Genomic DNA, 15,104 nt, shown 5'->3' with positions numbered 1-15,104 from the left:
CCTGGCTTTTCCCTGGGTGGCCACTCGAAATAAAAGGCGAGTGTTGCCCTATGGGACGATGGGGGAACGTCGCGTTACAGTATTTATTTAATGTTATGGAACTGTTGCCAAACAGTTTTCACTTCATTTTAAACTACATTACATTCATAGATTTAATGTTGAATAATATGTTTATGAAGAAAAAAAGAGAATATCAGTTAAACATTGCCATTGTGAATAAGATCAGTGATGGAGTTGCGGTCGCCATGCCTCTTATATTATCATTTGTATATGTAATATTTGTATGTAGTTTTTGTCATACTGGGTCATAGTGACACAACATTTGTACCAAAACCTTCGCTTGACCACAAATTTATTTCCCAACTACTCACCAAACAAATTCTTTATAATATACATATTATATATTATACTTGTATGAAGATTTTGTGGTTAATAGATGTGAACAAATATACCTACGTATATAAAGAGTTGTATTCGTCTGCAAATGGAACTTTAAAGACCTGTACATTTTCCACTAATTAAATTTACACGTAGGTGTGTACGATTTTTCTTGTTGTATTTATGTATGAATATATACGTGTGTGTATCTCTTATTTATGTGTTTGAGGTAGAGTTCATTCCATTTGAAAAACAGCATGAATGATTTTTTTCAAAATATAAAGCAAATTTATTTGGTATGGGTTTGATGGCAATCTACATATATGTTAATTGTAAACATGTATAATAATCATGTTTTTACTATAATTTTTGTACATATCTTAAACTGTGTAGTCCACTAGTTTCTTTGGAGCAATCTGGAAGACGATTGTGCATGATTAATTTAAATAAATAAATAAAAATAAAATTTGCAAAAGAGCGTAACCTATTTAATTTCAAGTAAAAATAGCGTTTGCAATTTACCTTTTATTTGTAATGGGTTTTGAATTTATATTTTGTAAATGTGATGTGAGTTTGATCGCATTTGTATGTGTGTATCCTGTGTGTCCAATTTTACTTGATGTTTTACATTTATATTTGTTAATAAAATTGAATTTGTCTAAAAAAAAGTACAATTTCGTATTATTTGTAATCTTATGTTTTTCATTATATTTTCACCGTTAATTGTTCAGAAATGATTTTTTGCTTTTATAAATGTAAATAAAATTGAATTTACAAAAAAATAACACTATCGTATTATTTTCATCCTGATGCTTTTAATTATATCTCTTACAAAGTGTACCCAAAAGTAGACGAATATCCATGCAGAATATCCACAGTAGAGTAAGTATAAAATTCTCATTATGCTTCCTTACCAAAATCTCAATTTATGATTATGAATAAGGATTGATTTATTTCATCATAATTGACAGGACGCCGAAACAAAGTAAACCATTTACAAAAGTAAAATCTGTTCTTATTTCGATGATCAATCAATCATCGTTAACGTTTCTTCCTTGTCATTTTCTTCCTAGTGAATGATATTGGAAAAGTGGCAACACTGTTACCACTCAACTGTCAAAATTTATAAAATTACTAAGGAATGCTTGTGAAATTGTATTTTCGCCTGTATAATTAAATATATCCAATTGAACCAATTGGACTACAAATTCGTCATAAGGATAGGGAAAATATATTTTAACTAGGGACATAATACATACATACACATTCCGGAAGTCACGTCTTGAATGCATGGGCAGGTAAGACAAATCCTAAATTATTTTTTTTTAAATCTTGTTCTCGACGTTAGGATCTTTTTAATGTTTTCATAAATACTCGTGATAAATCTGCATTAAATAGTTTATACAAATATTAAAATTTTTCGAGTAAAATCATCATTTGAAAATATTATTCAAAATATCTAACTACATAGGTCTATTATTATAATTATGAAAAAATATTCGTTTAACCGCATTTCTTAAGAGGGTGACTTTTTGATCCTTATTGCTTTAAAATGCTTAATGATTCACATGATTGAATCGATTTTGAATGATGATTTGGGTGAACTATCATCAATGTGCACATATTTTCAATGAAGTAATATAAAAGAACACTCAATTTACAAAAGCAAAAAATAATAAACTAAGATATTATTATTTAGGTGAGATAGTTTATTGTAGCGAAGATGTTAAAACATATTATCATTAAATAGCAGCGATATAAACACAACTGCGATTTTGAGATTCATCCGATTACTCTGTGGTCATGTAGAAATGCGATTTCCCGAAGAAGCAGAGCTGATTTTGTACACGGAAAAGATTAATTAGACAGCCTGGTAATTAAATATAGGTATAAACAATTATTTAATACCAATTAGTGAAAAAATATGATCGCAAATATGCATAAACAATATCGTGATCTTAAATTTATAGTTGCCGAGAAATTAAAGGCTGATTCAATTCAAACATTTACATTCAAGTCATTACAAGTCATACATTTCATGCAGGAAATACGTTGACTTACATGTGGTGTATAAATATTGATTGGGTCGATAAGAACAGGACAAGAAAAAATGATTATTGAAATAGTCTCAATAAATTATTCAAATCTTCATAGTAAAAATATTTCATTATTTTTAGTGTCGCAATTAATATTTATTTATTTCATAGTTTTGAAGAACCTATTGCGCCACAATGGCCTACATTTGATGATGAAAAACAGAAAAATAAAAAATAAAATACATAAAATAAAAAGCAAAAATAGAAAAACATGATAAAATGAAAAAATAAAAATAAAAATAATAAATAAGAAAAAGAATAAGTGTACAAACGTGTAATTATCAAAAATCACATTCTTAGTTTCATATTGAACAAAAGAGAAATAGTACATAAAGAGGAAGAAAAAGAAAAAGTGTGACGAACAGATTTACGCGCGTCGTGTAGAGGGCGTTATACGTCGTTATTCTTCCAAGAGTCGAGTTATGTAGAAACGTGGACTAACCTTGGGATAGTTATATATATATATATATATATATATATATGTATATAGTCGGGGAGGTTCCTGACTGCAAGTCGTCTGCGTTGATAACAGCTTCCTCGTGCTCGGGAAACTGGCTCTGCGGTCGTCTTCTCGTTGAAGCACCGCTGGTCGGGTCACAGCAGCGGGAGGGGGGAGGCAGGAGACAAACTCCGTACTGCCTCGTGTGGACACAAGATGGCGATCTCTGGGCGTCTCTGAAGACGCTCGGCGGAGATGCTGGAGGTAGGTCTGTCCCGGCTGACGGCTGGATGTAGAGAGAGCTGCTCTCGATACTTCTCGAGAGGGGTATGGTGTTGGCACGGTAAAGTAACTGGTGCCACCCTAAAGATTACTACCGCTACCAACTGAAGGGACACTCGGGAGAACGTCGCGTTACAAAAGTAAAATAAAATAAAACAAAATATAAATAAAAATAAAATCACAGCGAGGCTCAAATGAAGAGAGTAGATTAAGATTCCACTCATACATCACATTCAAATTAAGAAAGTAATGATGAGCTCAGGTCACCAGATAAATATGTTAAAATAATATCCGATAACCTACGCTCACCTAGGTGGAAAATATCGCATTCAGGGACGGCAGCAACGATTTCATTGAGAAGTCGAATAGCTCTTGGTATAGGAGCCATTCGAAAAATAACTGTGCGGGCAGGAGGTACAGCCATCAAATGATGATGTCTACCACACACATAGTTATTAGGGACATAAAGTCCCAACTGCTCCAGCAACAACGGGCATGACGTATTACCACGCAGTAGCTGGAGAACGAAACGAATGAACGAGAAGTTTCTCCGAAGTTCAAGGGAATTATACCCAAGCGTGCCCAAAAGGAAAGGAGTAGGATAGAGATATGGGTAGTACCCATACTCTTTCTTATATAGAAAACGAAGAAATGCTTTTTGCACTTTTTCGATAATTAGAGAGTAGTTTGCTTTATGCGGATTCCACACAATCGCATTATACTCTAGCTTACCTCTAACAAGCGAGTTGAAAAGCAAGCGAGAAGACAAGGGGCTGGAGAATAACCTAGCGTATCTCATGACAAATCCAAGTTGACAAAAAGGAAACGTCAGCGACTGTCTTGATGTGGTTGTGAAAGGTGAATTGAGGATCAAAAGTGATACCCAAGTCGACCATAGATTCCACACGCGTCAACAACACGGATCCAATGGAATATCCGTGATAATAGAGCAAATTCGCACGTCTATAACTCATAATGGCACATTTACTAGTATTCAGTTCAAGCCCTAAACTGGAACTGAACTCTAAAACAGCGTTAATATCCGCTTGAAGGAGAGAGGCTTGCCTCTCATCCTTAACAGCAAAGAATAATTTAACAGTTTTAATAGTTCTTGTGAGCTTTTACAATATGATCTTAATGCTCTTCATGATTGGTCGTTAACCAACTGCTTGCCTCTTAATGTCTCCAAGTGCAAGGTTATGTGTTACTCCAGATCCAGATCCACCCCCGATCGTACCTTTCTATATCTTGTTGGTAACTTTTTATTGAACTGGATGGATTCAACTGTTGATCTTGAAGTTGCATTCTAGAGTGACCTAAATTTCTCTGTTCATATCGACTCTGTGTGTTCCTCTGCCTCACGAATGCTTGGGTTTGTCTTTCGTAATTCTCGACACTACCATAATCCCGCTGTTTTGAGATTGCTGTACAATGCTCTAGTTAGGAGTATCTTGGAATACGCCTCTATAATCTGGAATCCTTACACTAAGTCTCTATCTGTGAAGCTTGAACTTGCCCAAAGACGATTTCTCAGACTGCTTTATAAGGAGCAATATGGGATTTACCCATACTTATTTCCATCAAAATTCGTCATGGGTATGGTCGGCTACACTTCTCTTGACCACAGGAGGAGTGTTGCCCTCATCAAGTTCTTGTTTTCCATATTTAGAGGCTGTATCTCCTGTCCGTCTATCCTGGCTGAGTTGGGCCTTCATGCTCCAGACCAGAGAGTGTGGTATGGACCCCAGTGGCGTATATTGGGTGTGTGCTAGGTGTGCGGCGCACACCCGTGAAAACCAAAGACCACATAAAGTAGTATTTTAATACAAAATAATGTGTTGTTGTATAAACAGGCATTGATGTGTATGGTGTATTTACCGCGTGCGCTAAATGTATGGTGTATGGTGTGGTGTGCAGTCTGCAGCGTGTTGTGTGATGTTAGATGTAGTTTGTGCGCCGCGACGAGAGAATACCTATGCCGTGCAGCAAATTGGTGGGTTTGGTTGGAGTGTGCAGGCGGATATTCGCTTGTATAGGTTTGTTCGCGATATTAAGACGTACGGTGTGCTACGACTTCAGAGCACCGCGCACCGCACCGCACCGCACCGCACCACTCGGCAATTGACCGAATGCGATGCGACACGTGGTCTCGTACTTTTTCGCACATTCGTATTTTTATGGTCATTCGTATCTCAGTCATACCTCTAATAACTAATAATGGCTAACAGTGTTCAAGACATTTTAACTATTCCGTTTTCAAATAGAAGTTTTGAGATAAAATTAAAAATAATTAAAGATGGGAAACCGTGTCCGTCTCTTCCAAATTTATCCAGTTTGCATAAAGAAAAAACAAAAGTTTACACTAGACATTTTTGCGTTTCAAATTATAAAAAATTCGAATGGATTACAGGCTGTGAAATTCGATCCAAACTTTTCTGCTGGCCATGTTTATTGTTCTCCAAAGATATTAATGTGTGGAACAAAGAAGGATTTGCTGATCTCAACCATTTGACAGCAGCACTGAAGAAACACGAAGGATCGCAGGCACACGTTCAATCATTTCTTTCCATACAAATGTTTGGCAAACAACGAATCGACGTATTAATTGACAGTCAACGTAAAGCCGAAATAAGTCGACATAATGAACAAGTAAATAAAAATAGAGATGTTTTAAAACGAATTATTAACGCAATAATCTATCTAGGAAAACAAGAACTGTCCCTGCGAGGTCACGACGAGTCATGTAATTCCGTAAACAAAGGCAATTACATTGAATATCTAAATGCTCTTCGAGAATATGATTCTGTTTTAGATACTCATTTAAATACTGCTACTACCTTTCGTGGTACTTCTCCAAGTATACAAAATGACATAATCGAAGCAATCGCTCATGTTATTAAAGTTCATATAAAAAATGAAGTAGAGTCAGCAAGTTTTGTTGCTATTATTCTCGATGAAACTTCAGATATAATGACAAAATCACAGCTCTCAACAGTTTTACGTTTTGTATGTAAAGGCAATGTACATGAACGGTTTATTAGTTTTACAGACGTTAGTGCTGATAAAACATCTAATGGTCTATTCCGTCACGTGGTGAACATAGTTGAAGAATTTAAAATTCAAGACAAATTGGTTGGACAGACTTATGATGGAGCAAGTGTAATGAGTGGACACGTAAATGGTTTGCAATCCAAAGTCCTCAATGCTTATCCTTTTGCTCTTTTTACACACTGTTATGCTCATGTATTGAATTTAGTATTGCAGCAAGGTCTTTCTGATATTAAAGAAAGTAAATCATTTTTTCAAACTTTAAATGGATTGTCTACATACTTTTCAAAATCTTCCAAAAGAGTATTCACCCACAAGGTGGAATTTTACATCTCGTTTAAGTAGCACAGTACAACAATACAGAAGTCAATTTACAGATTTTTTTCGACATGTTATAGAAAATTGTGAATTATGGGACACAGATACTGTTATAAAAGCACGAGGGTTTTTAGGCTTTTTAGAGGATTTTCAAACAATTAAACTTCTTCAATTTTTTTCAAAACTGTTTGGAATAACTGATGTTTTGTATAACATTCTTCAATCTAAATCTTCGGACGTTTTATATTGTTGTAAAAAAATTAATGATGTTTTGCAGCAACTGAAATACGAAAGGGATAATAATTTTGAAATGTTATGGAATAATTATTTAAATGAAAAAAATGATGATCATGATCGTAGGCCACAAAGATTAAAAAATTATTCAGAAGTAGAAGATAAAACTTCATTTCGTCAATTATATTTCAAAATAGTTGATAGCATAATCGCACAAGTCGAATGTAGATATTCTTCACTTTCCAAATTAGAATATTTTCACCTTCTTTGTAATGATAAATATGACGAATATAAAGAAAATTTTCCAAATGTTTTAATTAATAAATTAAAAGATTTTTATGGATCACTGTTTGATTATATTCGATTGAAAAACGAACTCATTGTGCTTTATTCCAGCTCTGAATTTTCAGAGCTGTTCATGAATTAATACAATTCATGACAAAAAATAACCTCGAATCTGGTTTTAAAGAGGTGTTTAAGCTGGGAGAATTAATATTAACGATACCAAGCAGTACAGCTTCAGCAGAACGTTCTTTTTCGGCGCTGAAAAGAATAAAAACTTGCTATAGAGGTACGCAAGGTCAAGATAGATTATGTGGCCTTAGCTTAATTTCAATAGAAAAAAAGTTATTGGTGGAATTAAAACAGAAAGACACATTCTATGCAGACGTGATTGAAAAGTTTATGTCTCAGAAACGTCGCATTGAACTTATGTATAAATAACTAATAAATTAAACATTTTTGTAATGCAAAACGAGTATTTTTTTTTAATTGCTAATTTTATACCCTATGCCCTACGGCATACACAGCACACCCGGTATTAACACCCACCGTCCGCCACTGCTATACATATTGTATGTATGAAAGTTTAGTTCGGAATCATTTATAAGGTTGTGTAGCCACGTTTCTGTTAATAATATGATGTCATATGCGGAAGCAGCTATAGCATTTTTAAGGAATTGTATTTTAGATATAATGCTTCTGACATTTTGGTAATATATTGTTAGTTTTTTGTACTATTTTTATTTATTATTTTAGGCACTCCGTTAAAATATTTTATTATTAAGTCACTTTCACCTTTGTCTTTTCTGGTATTCATTTCGTTCCACAAATTGTTTATATGTAGTCTTTGCATGTACGTTAGGTCGTTTTTTATTTTAATTCCTAGTTTGGGTCCTTTTCTAAGTAATGATATTGCTGTTTGCTGTACATCGAGTTTAACTTTTAGGGGCCTTGGCTTCGTACCTTGTTTTAATCCGATTCTATGAGCGGTGAATTTGTGGTTAGGTAGCTCGGCTTTTGACAATAAATTTGCGATTACATTATTGTCGTCATTATTACCTGTTTCAGTAATGTCAAATATGATAACATTGTTTTTTCTATTTTTTCTTTCTTCCATTTCACTAACAAGTTCCAATGTCGATTCAATCGTGGTGGGTGTATCTTTAGACATATACATTTTGGTAGCTGACAGCTCTCCTTCCAGCATTGCAATATTACAGGACATTTCGCCTACAGTTTGCGAGATATCAGAGGTGAAAGGCATCAATTTGGCCATTTGGTCCTTGCTAAATCTATTGACAGGGTCCATGAGGACTTGGACCATACTCTCTAATATTTTGGAGACACTTTGCACGTACTTGGCCATTTTATATTTTATTTATTAACAATGAAGAAGTAGCAAAAACACACTTTGGCGACACGACCGAACGCGACAACGAACACAACAATTATATTAGATATTAAGTGGGTACAATTTTTGACGTGTAAACGTCTTTCCTTTTAGGACCACAGTATAGAGAGTGCATCCTGAGATTTCTTGGTTCAAAAGGTCTTGTTCGATAGATATTAAAAAATAATTGAATAATTTTTTTAAATGTCTAAATTTTGAAATTGACGGGGACAAATGACTCTCGGACTGGGACACCGGGACACAGACCTCGAAACTGGGACATAGGCTTGTGTAGTTCGCGAACGAACTAGGTCGTAAGAGCGCTCCCACAGGTGAACTAGTCGAACTAGTTCCCTCACTCCTCGTTCCATAGTTCCATAGTTCACTAGTTCGTGACCGAATGAGTGAGAGTGGGACGGCACTACACTAATACTGCCGCTCGCTCACTGCACATGCGCGTCTTGTTCACTCTTACGATCTAGTTCGTTCGCGAACTACACAAGACAGTTCGTTCGCGAACTACACAAGAATTTCATTAGTTTGTGACCGAATGAACGAGAGTGACGTTAACCGAACGTTAAATAAATTTTAAAATAATAAGACACTGTCGTTATCAAGTAGCTTATGCTTCTAATGTATAATAACAATTACTATTAACAATTAATTAATTTCTTTAATATACTTTAAAAATAGTTTACGTATAGGGTTAATGTGTTTTGTTATAGGGTATTTGTTACGATGTCATCAAAAAGAAAACATAGCCCCTTGTGGACTCATTTTACAGAAGACATTGATAATAAAAAAGCGAAATGTAACCATTGTTCAACAATAATAAGTATTGCGGGCGGATCGAATGGTAATTTAACCCGACATATGAAAACAAAACACCTTTTGATCCCATTAACTGCTGAAAGACAAACACCGATATTACCTAGTTTAAACTCACTTCAATCAAGTCAAAGCACATGCGAATCGGAGAATATAATTTCAGCATCATCAAATATAGTAGACTCCCAACAATCGATGACCCAATACATTCGTAGACCACCGCCAGTTCCAAAGATTGAGCAAATTGATAAACAACTTGTCAAGATGGTAGCTAAAGGGCATCACGCCTTAAGAATCGTAGAAGAAACAGAATTTCGTAAACTTATTGAATTAGTTTCTCAATGCCCAGGCTATAAACTACCATCAAGAAAAACGTTATCGGAAAATTTAATGTCAAGAATTCACAATGACGTCATGGCTGAAGCAAAAATAAAGGTACAAGCAGCACCAGCGTTGTCTCTTAGTACTGATGGTTGGACGTCTAGAAATAACGACAGCTATATAGCTATTGTAGCTCATTTTATAAATGAAGAGACTAAACTTCACTCAGTATTACTTGGTTGTATCAATTATAAAGAGCGACATACTAGTCAAAACTTGTGCGACTTTATGAAAGTTGTTATGGCGGAGTGGAACATTTCACACACAGTTGCTGCCATTGTTAGCGATAATGCAGCAAATATCTTATCTGCTGTTAGACTTGGTGATTGGCGGTCCATCTCATGTTTCGCTCACTCTCTAAATCTTGTTGTACAAGAAGCTACGAAAAAGATATGTGACGTTTTGGGAAGATTTAAAAATATTGTCGAGTTTTTTATTCGTAGCACACAAGGAAAACATAAATTGACTGCTACGCAGCAGCAAATGAATTTGCCTGTTCTTAAGCTCAAGCAGGATGTACAAACCTGCTGGAATTCCACTTTTGACATGCTCAAGCGAATAGTACAGGTAAAGGATGCAGTGATTGCTACCGTTGCACTTCTACGCCCTGATTTAACTTTAAATGAAGGGGACTGGGAAGTCATAGAGGAAGTTTTACCGTTACTCAGTCCATTCTACGAGATTACCTTAGAAATAAGTGCCGAGAAAAACGTCACTTTATCTAAAATAATAATTTTGTGTAATTTACTAACAAATTTTTTACAAAAACATGTTTCTTACAATACAAAAATAGTTGATGTGCAGTCTCTGCTAAAGAAAGGCATGGAAGATCGTTTAAAAGATATAGAGAAGAATATGTTATACGCAGAGTGTACGATTTTGGATCCTCGATTTAAGACGAGGGGATTCAAAAATCAAAGAGCCTGTGAAATGGTAGTACAAGCCCTTAGAAATAAAATCGGCCAAGTACAATTAGTTCAAGGGGGTACTCCAGAGGCTGTTCCTACTTCCAGCGACGCATCAACATCTATACCTAGTAATAAAAATAGCTGCATATGGGATGAATACGACCAAGAAATACAAAAAATTACTAGGCCAGATAACCAGCTTGCTGCTGGCATTCGCGAATTAGATAAATACCTAAATGAAGAGTATCTAAATCGTAAAGAAGATCCGCTTCAATGGTGGCATGAACGTCGTTTGATATACCCTCACGTTTACGCGTATGTTTTGAAAAGATTTTGTGCCGTAGCAACATCTGTGCCCTGCGAACGCGTTTTTTCAGCGACGGGTCAAGTCCTTAATGAACGTAGAACACTATTGTCATCGAATAAAGTGTCCAAATTGATATTTTTACACAGTAATATGTAATATTATTTTTCCATTTTATTTTTTTTTTATACATACGATCTCACTCAAACAAGTCATTATGTTTAATTGTTAGGTAACAACTTTATAAGTGTAAGTGATATTTTTTACAAGAACTAACCAGTACCTAATAGTAATATAATTGTTGATTATTTCTAAAAAAATATAAAAAATTTGATTATTTTTGTTTTCTTTTTTGCGTCATGTGTTATTCTTTCATCGAGCCAAAACGAGCGAACAATCTGCGAGTGAACGATCTGCGAGCGAACGAACGAGCGAACGATCTGCCTTTCACTGATTCGAGCTGGGAGCTGACGAACTAGAAGAGCGAACTAGTTCGTTTAGGAGCGGCGAACTAAACTGAGAGATCTGATTTGCGAACTACTATGCCCAAGCCTACTGGGACATGTCCCTGTCAACGCGGACGTATGGCAGCCCTAGTGTACGGGCATGTCGATTAGTGGTGTTGGCGTGTGCGTCGAAATGAGCTGCGTCGTTCGCATATTCGACCAATCGCTATCGCCGTGGGTGAACCCCCACTCCCAGCCATTACATCGGAAGCGCTGCTCGCAGTCGGCAGAAGTGGTGCGCCCATCGCGGTGAGTGCACGTCGCTGGGCTCTCAGCTCTGAGTTCGTGCCAATGCGGACCGCAATGTTCGCCGCCATTTTCCGGCAGAAGTGCAGCGGCCATCGCGGCGGTGCGCGTCGCTGAGCTCTGAGCTGCCGCTACCCGCCCCCCCCCCACCACCACCCCCAACCCCCCGCAGGTACGCTATTATTGTAGCTTTATTGTTGCCCTTTCGATCGTTGGTCGCGTTTGCCGTGGGGTGGGGTTGATTGCTTTCGTCGATCGATTGCACAAGTGCTCGTCGATTGATTGCACATTTGCCACCAAACAATCAGAGCCACCGCGACCTTGGAATCGCGTCTCGTCATCCCCCTCGACTGTGGCGTCGTTTCCTTTCCGTGTCGTTTGCGCGCTTCGACGAATGCCTCGAAATATACTATATATAAAAACGGACTGTCGCTAAATATATTTGTATATTTGTATGTATATTTGTATGTATATTTGTATATATGTGACGGACGATCAACCGTCAACCAGTATGGGGAACAAAAATTTTTTTTTTTCATTTTTTTCATTTTTTTCATTTTTTTCATTTTTTTCATTTTTTCAGTTTTTCATATTTTTCATATTTTTCATATTTTTCAGTTTTTTCATATTTTTCAGGTTTTTTCAGTTTTTTTAATTTTTTTCATAATTTTCATTTTTTTCATAATTTTCATTTTTTTCATTTTTTCAGTTTTTTCATTTTTTTCATTTTTTCAGTTTTTTCATTTTTTTCATTTTTTCATTTTTTTCATTTTTTCAGTTTTTTCATTTTTTTCATTTTTTTCATTTTTTCAGTTTTTTCATTTTTTTCATTTTTTCAGTTTTTTCATTTTTTTCATTTTTTTCATTTTTTCAGTTTTTTCATTTTTTTCATTGCCGGGGGCGCTGGCGGCGCCGAAGGCGTCGGCGGCGCTGGGATCGGATGGTCTTTTCCGCTTATTTTGAAGCCTGCCTCTGTCATTGTTTTGCGGAATAATGTAGTGTTTTCTCTCAACTTTTGACACAATCCAGGCGAACTTTCAAATACCTTTAATTTAAAATGGTTGAATATATAGTATGTATAATTTAGTGATTGTGATCTCAATTACTTTCTCTTTTATGGAAAAAACCAAAATATTTTTTGTACTTTGATTGCACTTCCAACCACAGAGGGGGGAAGAGAGTTCGAAAACAAATATGGCCTGGACACTTGTCTCAACAGATCAATCAGTGGTTTTGTTCCAGTAGTATAACCTCCCATTGCCCCACCTAGTGCTTTTCCTAATGTAGAATTTATAATATCAATTTTTCCCATTACATTCATGTATTCTTCGGTTCCTCTGCAATCAAAATAAATTATGTAAGTGTTTATAGTACCTAATATTTACATATACCATAGTGGTCAATGAAACAATGAAAGTATTGATATTAAATAACATGAAAATATTGATATTTCCACCTTGAAAATATCAATATTTTCATGTTTTAAGATATATAGGTACATACATATGTATGTATGTATATTTTTGTTTATTTTTGTAACTTCTAATTCGTGCATCAATTTCTTTCCGAAACCAGTCGATTCAATATCTTTAACTTTATTTTTATTCGAGTTTCAATTCCTTTTCGAAACCACCCGTTGAAATCAACGGGCCCAACACTAGTAATATATATAAAAACGGACTGTCGCTAAATATATATATTTGTATATTGGACGTTCAACCGTCAACCAGTATGGGGAACAAAAATTTTTTTTTTCATTTTTTTCAGTTTTTTCAGCTTTTTTCATATTTCTCATTTTTTCAGCTTTTTTCATATTTTTCAGTTTTTTTCATATTTCTCATTTTTTTCATATTTTTCATTTTTCTCATTTTTTTCATTTTTTTCCCGCTTTTTTCATATTTTTCCCGCTTTTTTCATATTTTTCATTTTTTTCATATTTTTCATTTTTTTCAGTTTTTTTCATATTTATCATATTTTTGTGCTACGGGCGCCAGAGGCGTCCGGAGCACTGGGGGCGAAGGCCTCGGGGGCGCCGGGGGCAAAGGCCCCGGGGTGCCGAAAGCAACGGGGGCGCTGGGGGCAAAGGCGTCGAGACGTCGGCGATGCACAAAACATAATTCGTAATTCGTATTCACTTCGTAATTTGTCAATCGTAACTTCTAATTCGTGCATCAATTTCTTTCCGAAACCAGTCGATTCAATATCTTTAACTTTATTTTTATTCGAGTTTCAATTCCTTTTTGAAACCACCCGTTGAAATCAACGGGCCCAACACTAGTATAAAAATAATTACTGTATTGAAATTGTCGGTCATATCTACATAATTTCATAAATGCTCTCTGATAATTTCATAAATGCGAATAAATTTATTCGAAATTTATTCGTCAAAAAATCAATTTTATTTTAAATTTTGCCATAGTTTATAGCATAGGATATATTTTTAGATTTTTTTCTCTTCAAAAAGTTGTATAAAAAAGCTGGTCACCCTAGTCAAAAATTATAGTTTTTTGCTGACACCCAACAGAGTCCCGAAAGAACGCGGTCATTTCCTGAAAATGAAGCTGTACTTCCAGCCGATCCAGAACTGCTGATACAAGTTGCTGAGGTTGTGTCCAAATATCATCAGGTATTTTCGAAAATCCAGAGATTGATAAACTTTCCAATGTGTTTTAGTGTGGCTTTTTATTTGTACTCATTTAATTGACTTCTAGCCGATCCTGAACTGCTGATAAAATTTCCCTAAGTTGTATCCAAATATCACCAGGTATCTTCGAAAGTCCAAATATTGTTAAACTTAATTGTGTGCTTTAGTTTGACTTTGGCTTTGTACTCATTTGAAACGTACGTTTCTATTTCAGATAGTTGCTGATAACAAACGGAGTCTCGAAAGAACGCGGTCATTTCCTGAAAATGAAGCTGTACTTCCAGCCGATCCAGAACTGCTGATACAATTTGCTGAAGTTGTGTCCAAATATCATCAGGTATTTTCGAAAATCCAGAGATTGATTAACTTTCCTATGTGTTTTAGTTTGACTTTTTATTTGTACTCATTTGAGTGACGTTTCTATTTCAGATCGTTGCTGATAACAAACGGAGACTGGAAAAAATGCAGTCTTTTCCTGAAATGAAGCTGTACTTCTAGCCGATCCTGAACTGCTGATAAAATTTCCCGAAGTTGTATCCAAATATCACCAGGTATCTTCGAAAGTCCAAATATTGTTAAACTTAATTGTGTGTTTTAGTTTGACTTTGGCTTTGTACTCATTTGATTGACGTTTCTATTTCAGATCGTTGCTGATAACAAACGGAGACTAGAAAAAATGCAGGCTTTTCCTGAAAATGAAACTGTACTTTTAGCCGATCCTGAATTGCTGATAAAATTTCCTGAAATTGTATCTAAATATCATCAGGTATTTTCGAAAATCCAGAGATTGATAAACTTTCCAATGTGTTTTAGTGTGGCT

At 35.4% G+C, this 15,104-nt stretch overlaps 1 protein-coding gene and 1 long non-coding RNA gene across 2 annotated transcripts in view; both read left to right on the top strand.

Moving 5' to 3' along the window:
* LOC143921219 (uncharacterized) overlaps positions 1-15,104 on the top strand; it is a 542,666-nt gene that overhangs the window by 362,293 nt on the left and 165,269 nt on the right. The gene's annotated exons all lie outside the window — the stretch shown is intronic.
* Positions 9,206-11,342, top strand: LOC143922365 (E3 SUMO-protein ligase ZBED1-like). Its single transcript, XM_077445588.1, has 3 exons — positions 9,206-10,387; positions 10,481-11,036; positions 11,269-11,342. Exons 1-3 carry the CDS (start codon positions 9,206-9,208, stop codon positions 11,340-11,342), a joined length of 1,812 nt encoding a protein of 603 aa, XP_077301714.1.

This window comes from Arctopsyche grandis, chromosome 2 (genome assembly GCF_051622035.1).
Source record: "Arctopsyche grandis isolate Sample6627 chromosome 2, ASM5162203v2, whole genome shotgun sequence".
NCBI lineage: Eukaryota > Metazoa > Arthropoda > Insecta > Trichoptera > Hydropsychidae > Arctopsyche > Arctopsyche grandis.
This window is presented reverse-complemented; position numbering and strand designations above follow the sequence as displayed.

Bases quoted from the DNA above. Each gene is read 5' to 3' on its own strand.
- LOC143922365 (XM_077445588.1), top strand. From the start codon at position 9,206: ATGTCATCAAAAAGAAAACATAGCCCCTTGTGGACTCATTTTACAGAA. The intron at 10,388-10,480 runs GTCACTTTATCT...GTTGATGTGCAG, and splicing joins AAATAAGTGCCGAGAAAAAC to TCTCTGCTAAAGAAAGGCAT. The intron at 11,037-11,268 runs GTAATATGTAAT...TCTTTCATCGAG, and splicing joins CAAATTGATATTTTTACACA to CCAAAACGAGCGAACAATCT.